We start from the raw sequence: 22,715 nt of genomic DNA on the forward strand, positions 1-22,715 counted from the left end.
TCATTGGATTGGAAATATGCTTTAAACTCTTTTGCTACCTATAATAAAATAGAAAGTCAAACTTCATCAGGAGACATTTTTATAGGCCCATAGAGTCACTAAATAATAGAATTTAGTCCTGGATTAAACCTTATTTCATATGCAAAAAGTCTTATGTATGGCTATCTTTTTCTCTCCATAATTTTGGCCATAGGAAACAGATGCATTTAAAGTTTTTCCATAGACCTTAGTGAGTAGATACTCAATATATTCCAGTGCTAAGTTCTTCACTGTATCAAGCTGGTTATTTTTTAAGCAAGGCAATAATATTGTAGCTTCTCCAAAATTTCTTCACAGACTACAATCTAAAATTATTGCATGACTCTGATCATCAAAATCTGTGCATGTTTTATAAAAGTGTTCTCAGGCATAATTTATTGAATTATGCACTGTTGCTGTACAAATACACATGATCAACTATAATTAGAGTTGATTGTTCAGAAAATAAGTCTCTCCACCCCGATGAATAAATATGGGTTCTTTTGTTAGATGATGAAAACAAACCTTACTTTTTAAATTTGGTTATTAGGAGGCTCAAAACTAAGGTGAAGTAGAGTTGATCTACAATGTTGTATTAGTTTCAGGTGTAAAGCAAAGTGATTCAGTTATACATACAAATATATCTATTTTTTTTCAGATTCTTTTCCCTTATAAGTTATTACAAAATATAGTTCCCTGTGCTATACACTAGGTCATTTTGGTTATCTATTTTGTATATAGTAGTGTGAATATGTTAATCCCGAACTCCTAATTTATCCCTCCCCTTTCCCCTTTGGTAACCATAAGTTTGTCTTCTATGTTAGTGAGTCTGTTTCTGTTTTGTAAATGTTTATTTGTAGCATTTTTTTAGATTCCACAAGTAAGTGACATCATATGATATTTGTCTTTCTCTGTCTGGCTTACTTCACTTAGTATGATAATCTCTAGATCCACCCGCGGACCTAGAGATTATCCTAGATTTCTGATATAAATACTCTTTAACTTACATTATTCAGTTCTTGCTTTTTTGCATGTCATAGTGGTTTCCTTGTATCTGAACCTTTTACAGGGACATACTCAAGTCCTGTTTTGGAAGTCAGTGAGAAACTGACTTCAAAAACGCAACTAGGGACTTCCCTGGTGGTCCAGTGGTAAAGAATCCACCTTGCAGTGCAGGTGACACTGGTTCGATCCCTGGTCAGGGAACGAAGATCCCACATACCGCGGGGCAAATAAGGCCGCACGCCGCAAATGCTGAGCTCACGCGCCTCAACTAGAGAGCCTGCGTGCCACAAATTACAGAGCCCACGTGCCCTGGAACCTGCGAGTCACAACTAGAGAGAGAAAACCTGCACACTACAACTAGAGAGAAGCCCGTGCACTGCAACGAAGAGCCCACATGCCTCAACGAAGATCCCTCATGCCGCAGCTAAGACCTGACACAGCCAAAAATAAATAAATAAATAATAAATCTTAAAAAAAAAAAAAGGCAACTAATATATCAGTCAGAAAAGCGTTTACCTAGAGTAATTTTATCAGCCTGTGACTAACCTCAAACACAATAATGAAGGCCAATCTAGCAGCGAGGATATGCCAGTATTGTAGGGTAAATTCATAGGGTTTGGAACTCCAAGGAGGACCTCTGTAGTCTCGGTACCTAAAATCCACAAAAACAAAGAATTTGAAGAACAAAGACCAAAATGTGGCGGCCCCAAATGTTCTTAATTTGCCAAAACTCCAAAATGACGGTTTAAATGGACCCATTAGCATGAGGAGATGGAATGGTGAAAGCAAAAAGAAAAGATAACTATAATTTATAAGTAAATACCTGCAATAACCAGATTTTCCCATGCCAAGCTCACTCAGGTCAAAGAAGGATAGGCTATTGTTGACATATCCTGTTAAACAACTGGGAGAAAAGAAAAGAAAGCATGTGTGATTCAGAGATTCATGAATTTCTAGTCCAATTCCTTCATTACCAATGACAAGATTTAATAAGTGCCATTATGCCTTTCATTATAATTATAAACTCGTAGCAACTCAGCTCTCTGATTCTATTCTCTGACTCCCATTACAACTGTGATTATGCCTTAATGAGACAGACTCTTGCCTGCCATTTCCCTCCGATAGTTTCTATTTTGCCTTATCACTTGGCTTATGTTTTATTAAGTGTTTACTATGCACTAGGCATTGTGGTAATTACTTCCTATGCATTGAAACTGAATAAATATATATAAACATGTAACACGATTTGGATAATTAACATCAAACAGCCAATTGATAAACATGTTTATTTGTAATTTATTAACTTATTCAATACATATTTATGGAGGACCGATGATTTGTTAGAACAATTCTGGATGCTTGGTATTCAACAGTAAACAAAAAAGGCAAAATTCCCTACTCTGGTGGTTAGGTATTAAACTGTGATCAGGGTTAAGTTTTACAATAGCCTTAGAACATGTATATTATTATTATCTTCACCACATAGATAGAAGAACTACGATTTACAGAGACTAAATGACTTTCTCTAGGCTTATAATTGTCAAAATTTCTGGTCTCAGATACCCTTTACATTTAAAAAAGTTGTTGAGGATCTCAAGGAGCTTTTTGCATAGGGGAATATCTATTGATATTTACCACATTAGCAACTGAAATAGAAATTTATGTTCATTCATTTAAAATAACTATCACATCCATTCAAATAATATGAATAACACATTTGAAAAATAGTTATATACTCCAAAAGAAAAAAACATAGCGAGAAGAATGACATTGATTTACATGTTTGCAAACACCTTAATGCCTGCCTTAATAGAAGACAGCTGGATACTCAAACCTGCATTAAATCTATTGCAATATGTTGTTTTGGTTGAAGGGTAAGTAGAAAATCTGGCCTCATGCAGACAAGTAGGTGGAAGAAGGAAGACTATTTTAATATCATTTCAGATAAATGTCAATATTTTTCTTTGATATTATACCAAAGCTCTATTTGTGGTCATTTCTTAAAGTTTAGTTGTAAGGTGGAATCTTCGTGTAACTGAACTTTCATATGCATCGTTCCATATGGATTTTGCGTTAAAATCCATAGGTCTATCTTGTACTTTGAATTTGTCATTTATCCATGCAAGATTTTGTAACATCAAATTGGGGCCATTTGGAGAACATGTGTTCCCTGAATTATGCAGATCTTCCAAATGTTGATATATTTTTACTATAGACCATGAAAAAGCACAATTGTTAATATCGTCACTGACTTTTATCGGAAAAAAAAAAACCCTATAAGTATGGGGAAGCTTTAAAGCTCAACAAATATTGTCAATTATTTTCCTTAAAATGACAAGCTAGTTTTGTGCATTCTGTAAAAGAGTGTTTGCTAATACCCAAGTCTGAATACTCATAGCTTGTCTGACAATTTTATTTCATGTTAAAAAAAAAGTTTCTTTAGTTTGCAACTCCAAAAGTTTGCACTTTTCTTTGACACGCTCATCACACTTTAGGATGTAGCAGAAGCCCTTTATGCGCACTCTGCATTTTGTCGAATAGAATATTGAGAAGACATTTATTCAAGGGTGGAGGTTTGGTTAAAATGAATAATTATTACTGCTTCATCAAAGACATTCTGAAATTTCTTATTGGCATTTTAAAAATGGTGAATGTAGAGTGGTGAGAAATAGAATCATTACTAGTATTTTTTGGTGCCACTGCCTTGAGTGATGCAAAGCCACCAGAAAATTTTAGCCCACTGATTTTGTACCATCTGTGCATATGTCAATGTGGTGAAAAAAGCAAATAGTATCTTAGTATTATTATGAAAATAGTATTGACCTCATGGACCCTGAAGGAGATTTGCAGGCCATGGGTTGAGAACCACTGCCCAGAACATAGAGTTGTTCGAGACTGGATTCAAGTGCCCATTTATCTTATTCTAAACCCTAAATTTTAATTACAGGGCCACACTGACTTCAACTTCACTCCCCTCCCTGGCCATCCTAGACCTCATAACTTATCATTTCAGCTTGCCAGTATCATCCTCTCCATTGCCACCTTGTCTTTTTGCCCCCTTGCTCTGAAAATTTCCAATCTGAATGACTTTACTCCAGTTTAGCTGCTAAACGTACCTGGAGAAAATTAATACCAGGAAGCCCCTATGAATGTGTGGTTTCAAACTCACAAGTCCTCCACATCTCTTCTTGAAATGATTCTACATCCCTAGTCACTGCTAATGGAGGAGTCAGGTGCTACCTACGTGAAAAGTCAGTACCTGGAATGTGAACAGAGCTTATACCTAATCAATCTCACTTTCACCTGCCACTAGGTGGCAGTAAAGACACTAACAAATAATGCCCGTAAGGAAGAGGGCTGCCAAGCGAGCCTACATATTTTAAACCATTAAAATCTGCTTCTAGGCCATTTTGAATAAAGAAAAAAGAGACTTTGGGGTTTTTCACTATGAATACTAAAAACCAATTTATATCTGTTTAGTGTTTTACAGTTCATAAAATGTTACCTCAGGCACCATTTCTTAAGCATAGGTCCAGATTGATGATGTGCCTTTTAGTAGAAGGCAAAGTTAGCACTTAAATCTTGGGAGTTTGACTTCAAGTTAAAATCTCTTGACAAGACTCCAATATATAAAAGAAAATCTCCTGCCTCTATTACCTCTCTTTGAAAAATTGAGACGTACGTTTGTGTTCAGAAAGGCACTGCAGTGTTCTGAGACAAATGAGTTCATCTGCAGGACTAAGGATGACTAATTCATCCTAAACCGGGGCTCTGCCGGGCTCTGCTTGCTCGGGCACACGTCCCGCATCTAGATAACATGCATGCCCAGGGCTGCTCCTGAAGGAAGGAGGAGACACAGCTTCTCCTATCACTACTTTATTTCCTATCACTACTTCCACACCTAAGGCTAACCTCCAGCTAAAAACTCCAGTTTCTCTCTGTCTCCAAGTCCAGGGCTCCCTTGCATTCTTCAAGTTTTCAAGAAGGAAAGATCTGAAAAACTCATATCCCCTAAGGCAGTGTTCTAAACTGGGTGATTTTGTCCCCCAGGGACCATTTGGCAATGTCTGGAGACATTTCTGGTTGTCACAAGTTGGGGAGCAGGGAGGTTGGTCTTGGTATCCACTGGGTAGAGGCCAAGGTTGCTGCTAAACATCCTTTGGCACAGGACACCCCTCCTCCTCAAAAATAGAATTATCTGGTCTGTAACGTCAATAGTGCAGAGGTTGAGAAACCCTGTTCTCAAGTGTTGATTTAAATTTTAACAAAAAAGAAAAAGGAGACAGGTCTAGGGTATCATTTTCTGCATGCTTAAAATCTCTAGCAGTAAATCCCTTTAGAACAATCTCTAGTCACATAACTGAGAGTTTCTTCATATTCTGTATATCCCCACAAACTAGCTTAATTCCCTTCAGTAATTTAACTAGTATAGGCCTCAATTTCCCATCTATATAGACAAACTATTGCATTGGATTCTTTCAAAGTTCTCTTCTAGTCCTAAATTTAACTTCTAAATACATTAAAATGTTTTTAACATTTTAACACCGGTGATGAATTTACACAGAAAATCATAGACTCTAAAATTATTTGCTGTAAAAAACACTGCTGCCCTTTTTATCCCACTTGATTCCATCTAATAAACACATAAACACAATGATCAGAAACATTACCCTTAATGGTCACAGAACAAAGCTTGCCAATAAGTTCCCATTTTAATTACAAATAAAAAATGTGTACATTTCAACCTTACCTTTCACTATATTCAAACTGACTTGCACAGGGGCCATATTTGTATTCATAGACAAAACGTGGGATGTAATCAGATGTAATAGCAATTACAAACGCATTGGTAATCACAGCCAATATACCAATTCCTTCAAGAATTCCATACCAGATACCTAGTAGGAGAAAGATTAAAGATAGTGAGTAAAAAGAAAAAAAGTTAAAACCCTTTAATCAACCTTAATTTGGAAAAAGTGTTTTAGTTATGTTGGAACCACGGCTCTGTCCATTATTTACTTTCTTAGGATGGTATGTGTCTCACTACAGATATTACAGCTATTGAATACTTTTCCATAGAGGGGAGGTAGACATCATGTAGAGAGATTTTAAAATTAAAATATTGTTAGGAACTGGTTCATGTCTGTACCAATGAGATATAGACACAGCTGCTTAAGATTCTTCAGAGCCTATGTATAGAACTTGAGAGGTACTCAAACCTATAAAAATAAAGTTCTACTTCATTGTGTGAACTCTGAAATATCTGTATTCACTATGGGTTTTGCCTTTATCTTTGTCAGCTACCTTTTTAATGTAAAACTACGAAAAAGTAAAACTAGTTTAGTGTCAAGACCTGAAAATCACTAGTTGACATTTTCTACTTCTTAAGAGGCCAATCTGGCATCATATAGATACACAAAAAAGCTTTTGAAATTGTATATAGTATCAATCGACTATTGATTATGGTCAAAACTGATGTTTCAAATAGGATTAAAGTTAACTTTAAAAAATAATGGAATGAAAAAAAAATAATGGAATGAAAAAATAAGCTCTGGAAAGGGATATATGAGATCCTTTTCAGTTACAAATAAGTTTATGAAATATCATGTTCAGTATGAACTTACCCTCAACTAAGAGTTATAACTAAACTTACTCTCATTTCATTCTTTGGTTAACGAAAACAGTTTTGTTATGGCTGGAAGAGAGCTCCAGCAATAGAAACCCACGTTGTGCTAAGTAAGATCAAGCCACCACTTGGCCTTAGCAATGCAAAAATCATGTAGTTGCTGAATCTTACCTATGTCGGTTGCTCTGGCTGGCAAAGGCCTCCGCCACTGGGTGACAAATTTGTACGCATCCAGCCTGATTTCAATGATATTGTTTAACAAAGCCAAAAGAGGGGCCAGAGGAAAAGCCGCAACAAAGATGGTGGTAAAACCAAACTGCAAAACTGTAAAGGAAGAGGGTTAGAAAATCGGTAATATAAACAGTATCATTTATTGAGTGCTTTCTTTGTTCCATATTAGGCATCTTTACATAGATTGCCTTTAATCCTTCCAACATCCCTACAAAGTAAACATGCTTATCCCACTTTACAGTTGAGAAAAATGTAGCTCATACATGTTAAGTAAACTGGCTAAAGGGTAGATAGATGAAAAATGTTAAAAACTGCATTCAAACTCAGATCTCAATAGATTGAAAGTCTATGAGACTTTCACCTCTATGCCATGCAGCATGAAGGAAGAAAAACGTCAGAGAAGGACTTGAAGAAACATGCTTAGTCCTAGAAAGGAAGCAAGAGACCTAATCTTGTCCTCTCTTTTTATAGATGAGAAAACTGAGGGCCAGAGAACAAAAGCAAATGTCAAAACAACATGCAGTGATCTTATCAGTTGGAATGGGAATCCTTATTTTTGTAATATAAATAAGTAAGCTTCCTGAAGACTCAAGACTCAGACTGGGTCTGTGCAAATGTTTACTGTGAGAAAGAATTATTGCTTTATTTGGTTGGGCTGATACATTTCTCAACATAGGAGTGGGTTTTGCTTTATTTTGTTCCTTTAAAATATTTGCTCAAAAGGAGACGGTTTTCTCTCTTGAATCAGAGCCTGAGTGAAGTAGAAAAAACGTATCAAGAGGGTCAAATAGCTTTGCAGAAGGTTCTTTCCATACCCATTTCTAAGTACTCATCCATCAGTCCGTGAATATTCATGGGCTGTAGATTCCAATCATTTTCCCACTGAGGTATGGAAGCATCTTGTATTCCCCGCTTGATTTTATGTCGTGACCACCAGTTCTGGATCAACCTGCATAAAGGCAAAGGCCTTTTAAGCTCGTATTTAAGCACCTGGTAAACAATTTATAGTGTATTAAGAAAAGAGAAACTCCAACTACCTTAGGACTACACTAAGCATGCCTGAGAATTGGGGGGGTCTTTTCATGGTCTCAACTTTAAATTTAGCAAGGAAGAAGAGGCCTCCGACTTCCTAGACCCTACAAACATCTACATAGTTATCAAAGAGTTGATCCTCCCATATACTATAGGTGCTTCCTAATATTGATTAGACAAATACTCATTTCTGTGATTCCTTCCCCTACCCCACCTATATAAATACCTAAACTCTTATGCTGCCTGTTGTGATTAGATCTGAGCCCTTCCTTCCAAATCTTCTGGGCTGTGCTCTCTGAACATGAGTAAAATCATGTTTCACATTAGATAACTGAGCCCTACCTAGAGTTTCAAGAGATGTAGTTTCTATTCCTCACCCTACAATGCATTAGTTGTGTGGCTTTTAGCCAGTCACTTCACTTCTCTGAGTTTATAACTATGAAGGATTCAAGAGATTACACTCTGCTCCTATAGTGAACAATAATTTACAGGTAATGAATCTGTGTCTCAGTCCATTTATCAGACTTGAAAAGGAAGTAGCAACACTCTTTCCCTAACCCAGGGGCAGTCTTGAAATTATATGACTCAGAAATATCCTGGTATGCAAATATTGTAGACTTCTGGGTAATAAATTATCTTAAGAGTTAGATAAAAATTATCTCTAGGATAAGGTGAATCTCACAGGACCCAATGAACAGTACCCAACTCTCAGTTTTAATTAACCATGGACGTAGAGCTTCAGTGGGGGTTGGAAGAACCACCATAGTTAGATCAAAACGTCAGGTAGCGCTTCAATGTGTGCTCCACGGAGGTTGCCTCTGGAGCCTCGTGAAGATGACAAAGGGAGTTGGGAATGGAAGGCCTGCTTGCTTATATCCTATTTATTTCAGTCTGCTTAAGATTTTACTTGAGGAAAGAGAATTGTGCTTTAAAAGTTTAAAAGTCATTGCTTTAGGAACTGGTTCACTCCTGCTAGAGTTTCTTCAGCAAGGCCTTTGTCCAGCTGTTGGGAAAACCCCACCAGGATGTCATTTGCCATGGTAGCCTTGGGATTTGATATACAAAATCCAGGCTCACCTCTTGGGCAAGGCCATGGCGAAAATGTGATGTCCAAAGTGCATGGTATGTACAGAAGTACACAGACAATAATAACAACAAGAATCATTCTTAATATTACAATGACTACTACACCATCTTGACTGTGCTTATGAAGTATCGACACCATCTCAGATCCTGTGCTAGGCACTTGATACCTAATTTACTCAAATATTTTCAAATTATGTTCCTCAAACTTTATGTTTCAAAGAGGTAAGCCAAAGATAGAAAGGAATACGAAAAACGGACTGGGCTTCCCAAACCTCCATGCCTATTCTCCCTTCATTTAGCAGAGATTCATTTTAATCTGTTTTGACTATTGAGGATTTGTGTAAATATCTCTTCACAAAAAGCTTCTGTCATATATTGATGAAGGTTTAAATACCATTGGGTCATCTCATTTAATCTTTATAAATCCCTTATTTTATAAATTAAAAAAAATGTTTCAGAGAGGTTAAGTAAATTATAAGCATCTTTAGCAAGAGGCAGAAAAGGAATTTGTACCAGGCCTCCACAATTTCCCAGTCCGATGCACTGGGTTAATATCACCTCTCCAACCCCCAGGTCTCTGCTCAGGAATATCCTGATGCTACTTAAGGGCCAAGGAGGAGAAAGAAACATGGTATAATTTGATGACTGAGCCTAAGTTATTTATATCATTAATCAACTAACCAGTTCTTTCCCCATAGTAAGGAAATTCCTCAAAATTATAATGTTTTTAAATAAATTAGGGCTCAATACTTCCATACCACAATGTTTTAAATACACTCTATTTCACTGTATTCTAAAGGATAATATATTTTAACAGATGTAAAAGTGGGCATTCAGGGTCCTTCTATGTCAGTATTTCACAGTTAGAATTTATCTATAGGGAAAAAACAGAATGCTGTTGTTTTGATGTTATCACAATCAATCCTGTTCTAAATATTTATTGCTGTTGCTGTTGTAACAAAGAGCCCCAAACCTCCCCATCCAGGATTTTAATTTTATTTCATTCTTAAAGGGAGGAGACAGAAATGGAGGTTCTCTGCATTAAACAAAAACAACAACAACCTTGGTCTTTTGGTAGCCAAAAGAAACCAGAAAGTTAATTTTGTTCTCAAGAACCTGCACTGCCAATAATATTTTAAGAATACCAACAAGTGTCTTAAGATGTTGAACAGAGTACAAGTTACTCTATATCCATTATTTTGTCTAATCCTTACAATGGTTCTTGAGGTAGATACAGCTGTTGAGCCTCTCTTAGAGATGTGAAAACTGAGGCACAGAAAGGTCGATTGGCTTACAAATGGTCACACATTTTGTAAGGAGAGGAGTAGGAACTGAACTGTCATCTCTCTGATTACCAAGCCCCAATTCTTAAGAACTAGTTCTTCTTAAACGTATGGACACCAAGGGGGGAAAGTGGCAGGGAGGCGGTGGTAGTGTGATGAATTGGGAGATTGGGATTGACATATATACACTAATATGTATAAAATGGATAACAAATAAGAACCTGCTATATAAAAAAATAAATAAAATAAAAATTAAAAAAAAAGAACTAGTCTTCTTAGTAACTCTATAGAAGGCTAGTTTAAAAATTAAGTACTCTTAGAACAAAAAATTTCACAATCTGTATGGAAACACAAAAGACCCCAAATAGCCAAAGCAATCTTGAGAAAGAAAAATGGAGCTGGAGGAATCAGGCTCCCTGACTTCAGACTATACTACAAAGCTACAGTAATCAAGACAGTATGGAACTGGCACAAAAACAGAAATATAGATCAATGGAACAGGATAGAAAGCCCAGAGATAAACCCACACACATATGGTCACCTTATCTTTGATAAAGGAGGCAAGAATATACACTGGAGAAAAGACAGCCTCTTCAATAAGTGGTGCTGGAAAAACTGGACAGCTACATGTAAAAGAATGAAATTAGAACACTCCCTAACACCGTACATAAAAATAAACTCAAAATGGATTAAAGACCTAAATGTAAGGCCAGACACTATCAAACTCTTGGAGGAAAACATAGGTAGAACAGTCTATGACATAAATCACAGCAAGATCCTTTTTGACCGACCTCCTAGAGAAATGGAAATAAAAACAAAAATAAACAAATGGGACCTAATGAAACTTCAAAGCTTTTGCACAGCAAAGGAAATCATAAACCATACGAAAAGACAACCCTCTGAATGGGAGAAAATATTTGCAAATGAAGCAACTGACAAAGGATTAATCTCCAAAATTTACAAGCAGCTCATGCAGCTCAATATCAAAAAAACAAACAACCCAATCCAAAAATGGGCAGAAGACCTAAATAGACATTTCTCCAAAGAAGATATACAGATTGCCAACAAACACATGCAAGAATGCTCAACATCATTAATGCTTAGAGAAATGCAAATCAAAACTACAATGAGGTATCACCTCACACCCGTCAGAATGGCCATCACCAAAAAATCTACAAACAATAAATGCTAGAGAGGGTATGGAGAAAAGGGAACCCTCTTGCGCTGTTGGTGGGAATGTAAATTGATACAGCCACTATGGAGAACAGTATGGAGGTTCCTTAAAAAACTAAAAATAGAACTACCATATGACCCAGCATACACCCTGAGAAAACCATAATTCAAAAAGAGTCATGTACCAAAATGTTCATTGCAGCTCTGTTTACAATAACCAGGACATGGAAGCAACCTAAGTATCCATTGACAGATGAATGGATAAAGAAGATGTGGCACATATATACAATGCAGTATTACTCAGTCATAAAAGGAAATGAAATTGAGTTATTTGTAGTGAGGTGGATGGACCTAGAGTCTGTCATACAGAGTGAAGTAAGTCAGAAAGAGAAAAACAAATACCATATGCCAACACATATATATGGAATCTAAAATACAAAACAAAAAAATGGTCATGAAGAACCTAGGGACAAGACGGGAATAAAGACGTAGACCTACTAGAGAATGGACTTGAGGACATGGGGAGGGGGAAGGGTAAGCTGGGACAAAGTGAGAGAGTGGCATGGACATATATACACTACCAAATGTAAAACTGATAGCTAGTGGGAAGCAGCCGCATAGCACAGGGAGATCAGCTCAGTGCTTTGTGACCACCTAGAGGGCTGGGATAGGTAGGGTGGGAGCGAGGGAGACGCAAGAGGGAAGAGATATGGGGATATATGTATATGTATAGCTGATTCACTTTGTTATAAAGCAGAAACTAACACACTATTGTAAAGCAATTATACTCCAATAAAGATGTTAAAAAAAAATTAAGTACTCACGGGTATCCCAGTTCCATGAAATTGTTCCATATTTGCTTCAAAAACATGATAACTCCCATCTGGAGGCAAAGGTCTATCAAACAGCCACTAGGATGACACTGAAACAGAACAACAAGAGCATTAATGATCTTGCTCTTCTAGGTTGCCTTAAACACCCCCACATTCAAATTGTACAGCAAATTCTAAAGCCAGGGCACCTTATATCAATGCGTAAAGAGAATAAAAACAGGGAAGAAATAGCGCATATGAGGATACCTGATAGGGAAGTTTTCAGTAATATACATTGGAATATTGATCAAAATTAAAACAGCAATAACCAAAAAATCTAACTTTTAATGAGCACTTAGTACTGCCAAGCTCTGTGCTAGGCATGATCACATTTAATGAATGTTCTGGAATAGTACATACCTATTAACAATCAGGTGATAGCAAAATATTTAATTCTATGACAAAATGTTTATATTTTTTAAAATCAGCTTTTTGTCTCGACTGATTCTAAATTTGCAGAAAATTTACAAAGATAGTACAGAGAGTGCCCATGCACCCCTCCCCCAATTCCCTCCATTGCCCCTTACATTACCGAGGTATATTGTCAAAGTTAAGAAGTCAATATTAGTACATTGCTATTAACCAAATTCCAGACTTTACTTAGATTTCACCAGCTCCAGGACACAACGTGGGATACCCCATAGCACTTATTTGTCATGTTCCCCCCACTAACCTGTGGTCTAGACAGTTTCTCAGATTTTCATATCCTTAACAATTCTGAGTACTGCTGGACAAGCACCCTTTGGAAAATCCCCCAATCTGGGTTTGTCTGATGTTTTCACATATTTAGACTGGGGTTATGTGCTTTAAGAATGGAGGCAGGGCACAGAGGTAAAGTGCCATTTCCATCACATCCCATCAGGGCCACATGGTATCCCCATGACATCACCAGTGATATTAACTTTCATCACTCGGTTAATATAGTATTTGCCAAGTGTTTCTTCTGCAAAGTTACTCATTTTCCCATATCTCCTGGAGAGGGAGTATCTACATATATTATAATGTATTTTAAGTGATAAAAGTATGCCACAAAATAGTTTGTCAGTATGATCCCAATGTTGCCTTCTCTGTGCTCCTCTGCTTTTTCAGATGCTCAGTAACAGCATTAGAAACCCACACGAACAAAAGTGTGATTCCAATAAAAATTGCAATAAATGTGCTTTGCTTGAAAACTTTGCACTATAGAAGATATTTGGGTAGGAAAGCGTGGGTCTTTTTCTTTGGAAATGGGTTCATGTCCTGCTTGTAAGGATGATGGTCTCTATAGCTTTGATCTACAGTTTCTATTTCTATCAAATCAGTACCAGTGGGACTTCAAAGGGAACAAATAGTTAGGACACAAAGAGCCTGCTTTTCTGTTTCCAGCCCAGTAACTTAAAACCCCCTAATCTGAGCCAGAGAGAGGGTTTGCCAGTGATAATTTTTATTGTGTGGAGAAGTTTCAAGTCTCCTATCCAAGCACACTCCTTCTGAATTTAGGACCCCCTGAACTCTGCTACATATATACCATAAGTGGGTTTGGTAGAATGTCTGAGGCAGAATAATTACTAAGCTACAGAGTCAGATCACAGATCACAGTTGCAAGCTGAAACTCTTCATTTTTGTAGAGAGACTCACAGAGGCAAATTAACTTGTCCAAGATCATGCAATGCTAACTGGTAATGTGGGAATGAAAGCTTAGGTCTCCTGTACCCTCATCCACTGCTCTTTCACGTAATGCTAAGGATGAATTCTATTTACCAATTGTGTTCATTGCCTTGAAGGGTTGCTTTAGCAAAGCCTGTTATTACGAGGGAAGTTAAAAAGAAAACTATCATAGAACCATGTGATTGGATCACTCTCCACAGTGGTAGGCCAAAGTGGGGAGGCTGGATGACAGACCATTTATAATTTTGTTGAATTTAAGCCTTGATGACTTTGTAGTTTGATTTACAGGGTAGAGAAAGAGATCTAACAGCTTCTTCACATAATGATTGCTTTGAGCTAACTCCAGTCCTTCATTACTCTAAAACTCATTCGGGATAAAGTCTATACTTAGAATGAGTAAAGGGCATGGATGAATGTGCAGGAGACCCAGGCTTTCATTCCCATTGCACCATTCAAAATTACATGACCATGGACAACCCAAAGCTGGGTGCCTTCACATATTTTTCTCATTTGCTCCTCATGAGAGTCTGGTGACATGGGTGTTGATATCTCTGTTTTGTAGATAATGAAGCTAAGTGGCAGACAGAAGTATCAGACTGCAATACCCTATTCCTTTCACTTGATCCACTTTAGTATGTTTACTCTAAATCCAATTTACATGTAGGAGCCAGCAATCATTCAGCGATCTTGTACCAAAACCAATTTTTAAGATTCTCCACTGCGGCAATATGCTATCCCAATGGTGGCTGGAAAGGGCAGTCACCAGAACATGAACTCTAGACTGCCGGAATCATCAAATTGATGACTTCATCAATTTATAGGTATGTTTCAATAATTTTAGGCAAATTATATAACTTCTCTAAGCTTCTGTTTTCTCATCAGTAACATGAGTGTAATAACAGAATTGTTGTGAGGATTAAATGCATTAATATATGTAGAACACTTAGAACCAATTGCTGGAATGTGCTGGCATATAGTAAACACTCATTAAATATTAGCTATTATTAACATTTTACACAGATTTACATATATGAGATATTATATGGCATAGTATGAGGGAAGTCCAGTATAGTCAGTTCGTAAATGTTCTAAATAAAATCGTAGTACTTTTTTCCTTTCTTTATAATGGCGACCATTATTTATGCCAGGGATTTTACATGCATGATCCAATTTAATCCACCTGTGGCCAATATTACTGAGATGGCTATTCTTATCACAATTTGCACATAAAAAAAATCGAGATGTAGAGATATTAAGATCATGGGTTCAGGTGTGGCAAAATTAGAATGTAGACTGTCAGATTCCAAAGACAAAATATTTGTTACAGATCATGGTTATGTTCTTTTCTTCAAGACTATTAACATCATCAAAGGAAGGAAAGAGACTTCTTCATCTGTACACCACATATTACCCAGCAGAGACCTAGGATAGAATATGCGTCAATAAATGCTTGCTGTATGATTGAATTCAGAGGATCAATTCTTATCTTCCACCATGTATACTTTTTCCATCTACACTTCCAGGATTTCTAGAGTCTATCACAAACCCATATTTTTATTTCACTGAGTGTTTTTTAAAATAAATAATCCTTTGTTGGAAAATATGGCTACTATCTATGTCATATGTATTGTGGAGAATATCTAGGATGGTTACGAAGTATTTTTCCTGACATTAGTATTATAATTATTCCCCTGGTACTTTCAAAGAAGAATCATGAATTCCAATAATTTCACAATTAAGAGTACCCAATTAAACAAAATATTGGTGCTAGCAGCCACTAAAATGGCATCAATAGGCAGATGTACCTGCGCGTGACTACACTGTTCCCCACACTACCCTTGCTAACGCCACTGAACACTCCTGGAAAAAGTAAGCCTTGCTTTTTTCCCCCCATTTGGGTAGCTGAAAACCTTTTAGCAGATATAGTCATACTTCTGGGCTATGAAAGAAAGCTGCAAGTCTGATTTGGGGATTTTCAGGAGGCCTGGGACTATGAAAGGCCTTAGTTGATCTCTGCCCAATAGAATAATACCCAGGTGGCTGTAGAGACAGAGCATAGATAAATATCAGTTACAATTTATAGAGTTCCTACCACAGTCCAGGGACTGTGCTAATTGTCTTATGCAAATTGTCTCTTATTTATTAACAGCTTTGCAACCTAAGTGTTACTATTGCCAGTTTACAGATGAGAAGACAGATATTCAGAGAGGTTAAATTAAGGACAAAGAATGAATAATCAGCAATATTAACATTTGAGCCCAGTTTTCTGTGATATAAAGCATACGTTCTTTGGGATCTTTAGGCTTTCTCCATGTATTCCAATAAACTTTTAGAAGACTCTGGGGAGACAACATTAATGAGAGAGGCCCTGAGTTTTGGGGACTTTTTAGATAGAGATTAGAAATGTCTCCTATTTCTCAGGTAATCTTTTCTTAGCCTCTCTCTAAATTATGACCTCCTACTACTGCTGCCACAAATTAAATTGGATTTTACATTAGAATAATTAAAACAATTTTGAACTAGACAAGGAATAAACAGTCTAACAATGAGACTGAAAAGAGTCCAGAAATTTCAAGATGTAGAATATAAAAAATCTTACAGTCTCATTTTGCCAAATGAAAACATGTAATTATTACATTTATTTATTAAATGTGTGGCTGCCAATTAGGCATGGGGGGATCTTGATTACTCTTTACACCAAAATAAACTTCCAATGGGCCAAAGATATCAGTATTAAAAAAAAATAACATTAGCTAAAACTACATGTTAATTTTGGGCTTCCCTGGTGGCACAGTGGTTAAGAATCCACCTGCCAATGCAGGGGACATGGGTTTGAGCCCTGGGCCAAGATGATCCCACGTGCATGGAGCAACTAAGCCTATGCGCCACAACTACTGACCCTGCGCTCTAGAACCTGTGAGCCACAGCTACCGAGCCCAAGTGCCACAACTACTGAAGCCCGTACACCTAGAGCCCGGACTCCACAACAAGAGAAGCCACCGTAATGAGAAGCCTGCGTACCGCAACGAAGAGTAGCCACCACTCACCACAACTAGAAAAAGCCCGCACACAGCAATGAAGACCCAACACAGCCAAAAGTAAATAAATAAATAATTTTTTTAAAAAAATGTGAATTTTTAAAATTTCCTGAATGGAGAATACATTTTTTTTTGTCATGATACAAATTCCCCAAACCATTAACAACAGTAATATTTTGATTAGAAAATGCTATATAGTTGTGTAAAAAAATATCAAAACAAAACTAAACTATATACAAGAAAATGGGAAACATATCTGCAGCAAATATGAAAGATTAGAGCCTAACTTTATTTGTTTATAAATTATTAAAACAGAAAAACAGCTTAATGAAAATAAATAGGAATAATACACACACAGAAGTATAAAATGTCAACAGACATATGAAAAATATTCTCCATCTCACTTGTAATTAAAGGAACTGAAATCTAAAGAAGATATCCTTTGGATTATTGGTAAAAATTAAAATGTTTCTCTTGGCAGAGGTCTGAAAAGTAGATTCATACTCTATAGGTAGAGCATAGCATTTGGGAGGACAATTTGTCAGTCCCAGTGAAAATATAAAATATTCTTACTGTGATAGAGAGATATTATTCCTAGACATTTTGTTTCCATGACATACATATAACAAATCAATAAAGACATATGAGACTTTGAAGATATACCTATATATTTATAAATTAGTATTTGAAGTAAGATTTCTTTTGGACTAAATTTTCCCTGCTTAAAAGGAAACCCAGCATGTTTAAAAGTTTGGAAACCAGTACAATAGACAATAATAATTCCCCCAAAGAAAAACAATTCTGGAGCTAAATTTCTGGGCTTTGTGAATGGAAAAAATAGTTTTGATGGACTATTAAAAAGAGCTGAGGGACTTCCCTGGTGGTGCAGTGGTAAGAGTTTGGGCTCCCAATGCAGGGGACCTGGGTTTGATCCCTGCTCATGGAACTAGATCCCACATGCATGCCGCAACTAAGAGTTCACATGCCACAACTAAGGAGCCCACGTGCTGCAAAGAAGGAGCCACAAGCCACAACTAAGACCCGGCACAATCAAATAAATAAATAAAAATAAATAAATGAGCAAATTCCTGCTTTACAAAAAAAAAAAGAGCTGAGGTCAGGATCACCCTCTTTTCTGGAAAGACTTAATTCCTTCATTTCTGAAACCATAGGAAGTCTCCTTTATTGAAAATGCGTCTTCAGCATGCCTGAAATTCCCTATTCCACCTCCCCTTTCTCTCCCTTCCCACCCACTCTTCCTCCCATAGTCATTGGTCCATATCCATGCCTATCCCCACACCCACCCTTACAAATTACTTACTTCCTCCAGTCTCCACCGGTTGAAAAGTTTATTGTACTTTCCTGGATGGCCTACAAATCTGTAAAAAGCCATTTTAATTCATTAGCGTTTATGTGGGTTGACTGAAGAACATTTACTAATGCATTACAACAAGTGCATGTGTGGGTAGAGACCTAAGTGTTCTCTGGAGCAACTTGTACCCAAACAGTTGACTTAGGCCATGCTTACACATCAAAGGACCCAACTTAAAAAGGAAAAGTGATGTGTGAAGTCAATATCAATGAGTTGAGAAAGTACAGACAAACCAACCGAATGAAATTTCCTATTTTTACCTGTGGAATTTTAATGTCTTCTTGACCTAGTTAACGAATATTAATACAACGTGCTGAATGGCTTAGTTTAAATGTTTCTAGCTTCAGCATGTTTCCATGGCACTTGTCAGAGTGTTAAGCATATGGCAAACCAGAACCAGTAGCTTAATATGCTTCTTTTTCATATTTTGCAGCAAATTTAAGGAAAAGAAAAACATTACCATGACAGGTATGTTTCCCCACTAAGGAACTGTAAGCTGGGGTTACATAAAAATTATTTTCTTATTTAACAAAACCATTACTTATGACTGGAGAGTCACAATTCAACCCAAGGATGGCATATGTTTTATTTATTTTTTAAAAATGGAAGTACAGCTGATTTACAATGTTGTGTTAGCTTCAGGTACACAGAAAAGTAATACGGTTATATGATTTTACTTTTTTATGCCAACTTTAACTGGGAGTGGCACCTAGAAGCACTGTACTGAGAAGTCTTTTGACTTGAAAAAGCATGTGAAGATTGATTGGGACAGTTTTCTAAAGCAGAGGACAAGAATTTGCCACCCCTGTTAACAAACCAGCAGTGGAACTGTTGACAATCTCTGTCATTCTGCAAAGATAATGCCTATGGAGTTGACTTACCTCCCCAAAAAGAAAGCAATATAGAAGATAGAACTGTTTAAATTGACAAACTGGAAGAGGAACATCTTCAAAGCAAAGCTGTTTTCCCATTCAGATTCTGTTCGAGGATATTCTAAAAGGAACATAGGGTGTGTTTACATAGATGAGGTAAATGACAAGAAATATGGATACAGAATCAGAAGTCCCATGTTCAAAGTCTGGTTCAGTCATTTACTAGTTCTATGAGCCACTCAATGTCTCTGAGTTCTAGTGTCTGCATCTGTAAAAATAGGAATGATAATAGCTGTTCCATAGAGTTGCTGAAAGGATCCAATGAGATAATCTTTAGACATTTCCCACAGCTACAGAAGTATGATGCTTGTTATTAAGATATAAAGATTTTCAGGATTCTCTCTGCTCCTTTCATTTAGAGGTAACCACAAATATTAGATCAGTCTTTCACCCAAACTGGCTATACTTAATATAGGGACCTAAACTGTCCATAGGGTTCTTTGAAAAAGGAATATTTTGTATGCAGACTGAAGTGGAATAGCAAAGAGAAAAGAGGGCTACATCAGTCACAAAAGCCCAGTTTTTATCTCAACCTTACACCTAATTTGCCAGTAATCTCAGGCAGGTCTCTTCACATTTCTCTGTAATCAGTTTTATAATCTGTGAAATGAGGAATTTAGATAAGATAATTTTAAGAACTCTGTCAACTCACGCCTTAGGGTTCTAACTTCTCAAACAAAACAAAACAAACAAAACACAACAAAATACAGTGATGAGAGAGATTGGATGAAGATGGCAGCATGTACTGAAGCCTCTGCTCCCACTCAGTACCCAAATAAGTGATAGAAAATATATATGCACATCTAATATATATATATATTTTTTAATATAATTGAAAAATTCAAGAAAGGTAGAAAATAGATGGGCTCTGACTTAAGGAAAAGAGAGGCCAAAATACATGCATGAGCAAAGCACAGAATAAAAACACAACAGGTCTTGGGGAACTCCAAGTCCAAAGCAGGTAGGTGCCGGAAATAGGAGGGGGTCTGTGGGGCATCCAAAAGAGTGACTGGTTGGTGGGCACCAGTGAGAGCAGTCAGGATAGGCTTACATTTCCCCATGGGTTTTGAAAGGTTGTGTTTTCATTGTTGTTTCCTTCTAAATAGTTTGTAAATTAAGCATAAAACTTATTTAGAAATAACAATGTGGATTTTTAAAAAAAATCCTGTGAGTAAGATTGCTTTTGGTTCTCCATTTCTAATTTTATTGCATCGTGATCCACAAATGTGTCCCGTGTGATTTCTGTTTGGGGGCAAAAAAGTTGCAATTTCATTGTGGCCAAATTACATGGATAAGTTTTGTCAATGTATCAAGTGTCTGAAAATAATATTTCTGTCGAACATACAGTTTATATATATTTTAAAAGAAGCTTGCTAATTATGATATTCAAATACTCTATATCCTGGCTTATATTTTGAGTGTGGATTTATCAATTTATTTTTGTATTTCTATCATTTTTTGCTTTCTATGTTTTGAAGGTTTATGAAAAGGTGTATAGAAATCATGACAATTATATTGACCTGGTAGATTGTTTATCAGTATGAAGTGTTTCTCTGTCTCTCTCAAATAGATATCAAATTCTTGTTTGCCTAATGTTAATATGGTGACATATGATTTTGTTACTATTTTCTTGATATAGATGCTCCTATTGCTGAATTGACCTCTGACAAAATAAAAACTCCTTTTACCAGTTGATCTAATTTGTTTCTTGGAATTCAGGTTTATTTTTATAGATAATTAATATTAAAGATAAATCACAGTTCATTATTATAGTTACTTTATTATTTGGAACAACTGACAACCATTCTGATCTAATTCTCAACAACTATAAAACTAGGCTGAAAAAATTCTCTCTTGGAATCAAATGTTATATATTTCCTCTCTAAAAAAAACCTTAATGTGATAGAATTGAAGCTTTGATTTTTTTGTGTGTGTGGTTTTTGAAAATAAAATATTTGGACAAAAAAAGAAATCAAGAAACAAAGTTTAAAAAAATATTTTAAATAAAACAGTGTTTGGCCTCCTCTAGAAAGTTAAACCTAATTTCTAATTTGAAGCATAAATTTGCAAGCCAAAAGTTATACAAAGTATAATGTCATATATATTATATATATATATTTATATATTTATAGGTATATACATGCAATGATATTATATTACTTCAAGTAAAATATCAATATTTTATTAATTTAAATCAATACAATTCATTCATTATTAATCAACAGTTATGAATCCACAGGCATTATGGTATGAGTTACAGATGGAAAAATCAAATATGAAGTGAATACACCTGGAACTTAGCACAGATAACTGTTCTGTTTCCTACTATCAATTGTGGTCCCCAAATCACTTGCTTAGATTTGCTTCTATCTTGGGTATAAAGTACTTTAAAAGTTAATAAATGTAAGGAATCAGAGCTGGAAGAAATCTTTGAGACAATGTAGTTCAAGTGCTTTGTTACCCAACTGAAGAAATTGTAGCTCAGTGGGTTTAAAGAACAATGAAAATGATGAAAAAGATCATTCCCATTTATGGAGCACTTGTCATGTGTCAGGCGGCCAACCTACAATGGTGAAACAGGAAGTATTATCATTCTCATTTTACCAGTGAAGAAACTGACTCAAAGAAAACAAAAAGAAACAGAAGAAAGAAGAGAAGGAGGAAGAATGGAATGGAGAGAGGGGAAAACTTGCTCATAGTCATGTAATTTCCAAGTAATCATGTCATCCAGAGGATGAACTAGGAACTAGTTCTTCCCTCTACACACTATTCCTTCTCTTGTTACTTGTATTTGTAAATACATTATAACGAAAGTGATATATCATGATAGAGTCATACAGTTCCTCCACCATAGTCAATGGAGTCTGTCACTTCTGAGTTTAAATTCGACTTATTTAACTTAATTATCTTGGTTTTCTTATCCATAAACTAGGGATCATACTGTCATAGAGTTGTGATGACAATAAAACAAAATAATGAAGGAGAAGTGTTTAGCTTAGCCCAGTGCCTTGGCTCTGGTGAGTTCTCAATAAAAGATCATTGCTCAAACAAATCTGCAATAAAAATTTTGTACCCCAAACTGGGGGACTAAAAATTAAGTTTGAGGATAGAAAAAAAGACATTTTCTGACACGTAAGGTTTTGAGAAATTTACTTTCCAGGTAGCAAAATAAGGAATTAAGTTAAGACAGAAGAAACATAGGATCCAAAAAGTAATGTCCAGCCGAGAGAAAAAAGGTGAAAGGAATTCCCACAGTGCTGGTGAAGGGAAGTGTAGATGCAGCTGAGCACAAGCCCAGAGGGTAACCTATTGAGATTGGAGTAGACAGTGGTTCAGGGAGGATAACTCTAAGGAGAAAATAAAATGAATACAATACTCAATGTTTTTGAATGTATTTAGA

The 22,715-nt window shown here is 36.3% G+C and overlaps 1 protein-coding gene across 1 annotated transcript in view; it reads right to left on the minus strand.

The window, feature by feature from the left end:
- The window catches only part of ANO3 (anoctamin 3), a 269,884-nt gene that overhangs the window by 6,466 nt on the left and 240,703 nt on the right, over positions 1-22,715 (minus strand). Inside the window, exons 19-26 of the mRNA XM_067749578.1 lie at positions 19,265-19,376; positions 18,333-18,390; positions 12,279-12,376; positions 7,696-7,829; positions 6,821-6,973; positions 5,774-5,921; positions 1,847-1,927; positions 1,570-1,675 (exon numbers count right to left, since the gene is read on the minus strand). Of these exons, the coding sequence (XP_067605679.1) occupies positions 1,570-1,675; positions 1,847-1,927; positions 5,774-5,921; positions 6,821-6,973; positions 7,696-7,829; positions 12,279-12,376; positions 18,333-18,390; positions 19,265-19,376 (890 nt within the window). The remainder of the gene's footprint in view (positions 1-1,569; positions 1,676-1,846; positions 1,928-5,773; positions 5,922-6,820; positions 6,974-7,695; positions 7,830-12,278; positions 12,377-18,332; positions 18,391-19,264; positions 19,377-22,715) is intronic.

The sequence above is a fragment of the Pseudorca crassidens genome, chromosome 9 (assembly GCF_039906515.1).
Source record: "Pseudorca crassidens isolate mPseCra1 chromosome 9, mPseCra1.hap1, whole genome shotgun sequence".
Lineage (NCBI taxonomy): Eukaryota > Metazoa > Chordata > Mammalia > Artiodactyla > Delphinidae > Pseudorca > Pseudorca crassidens.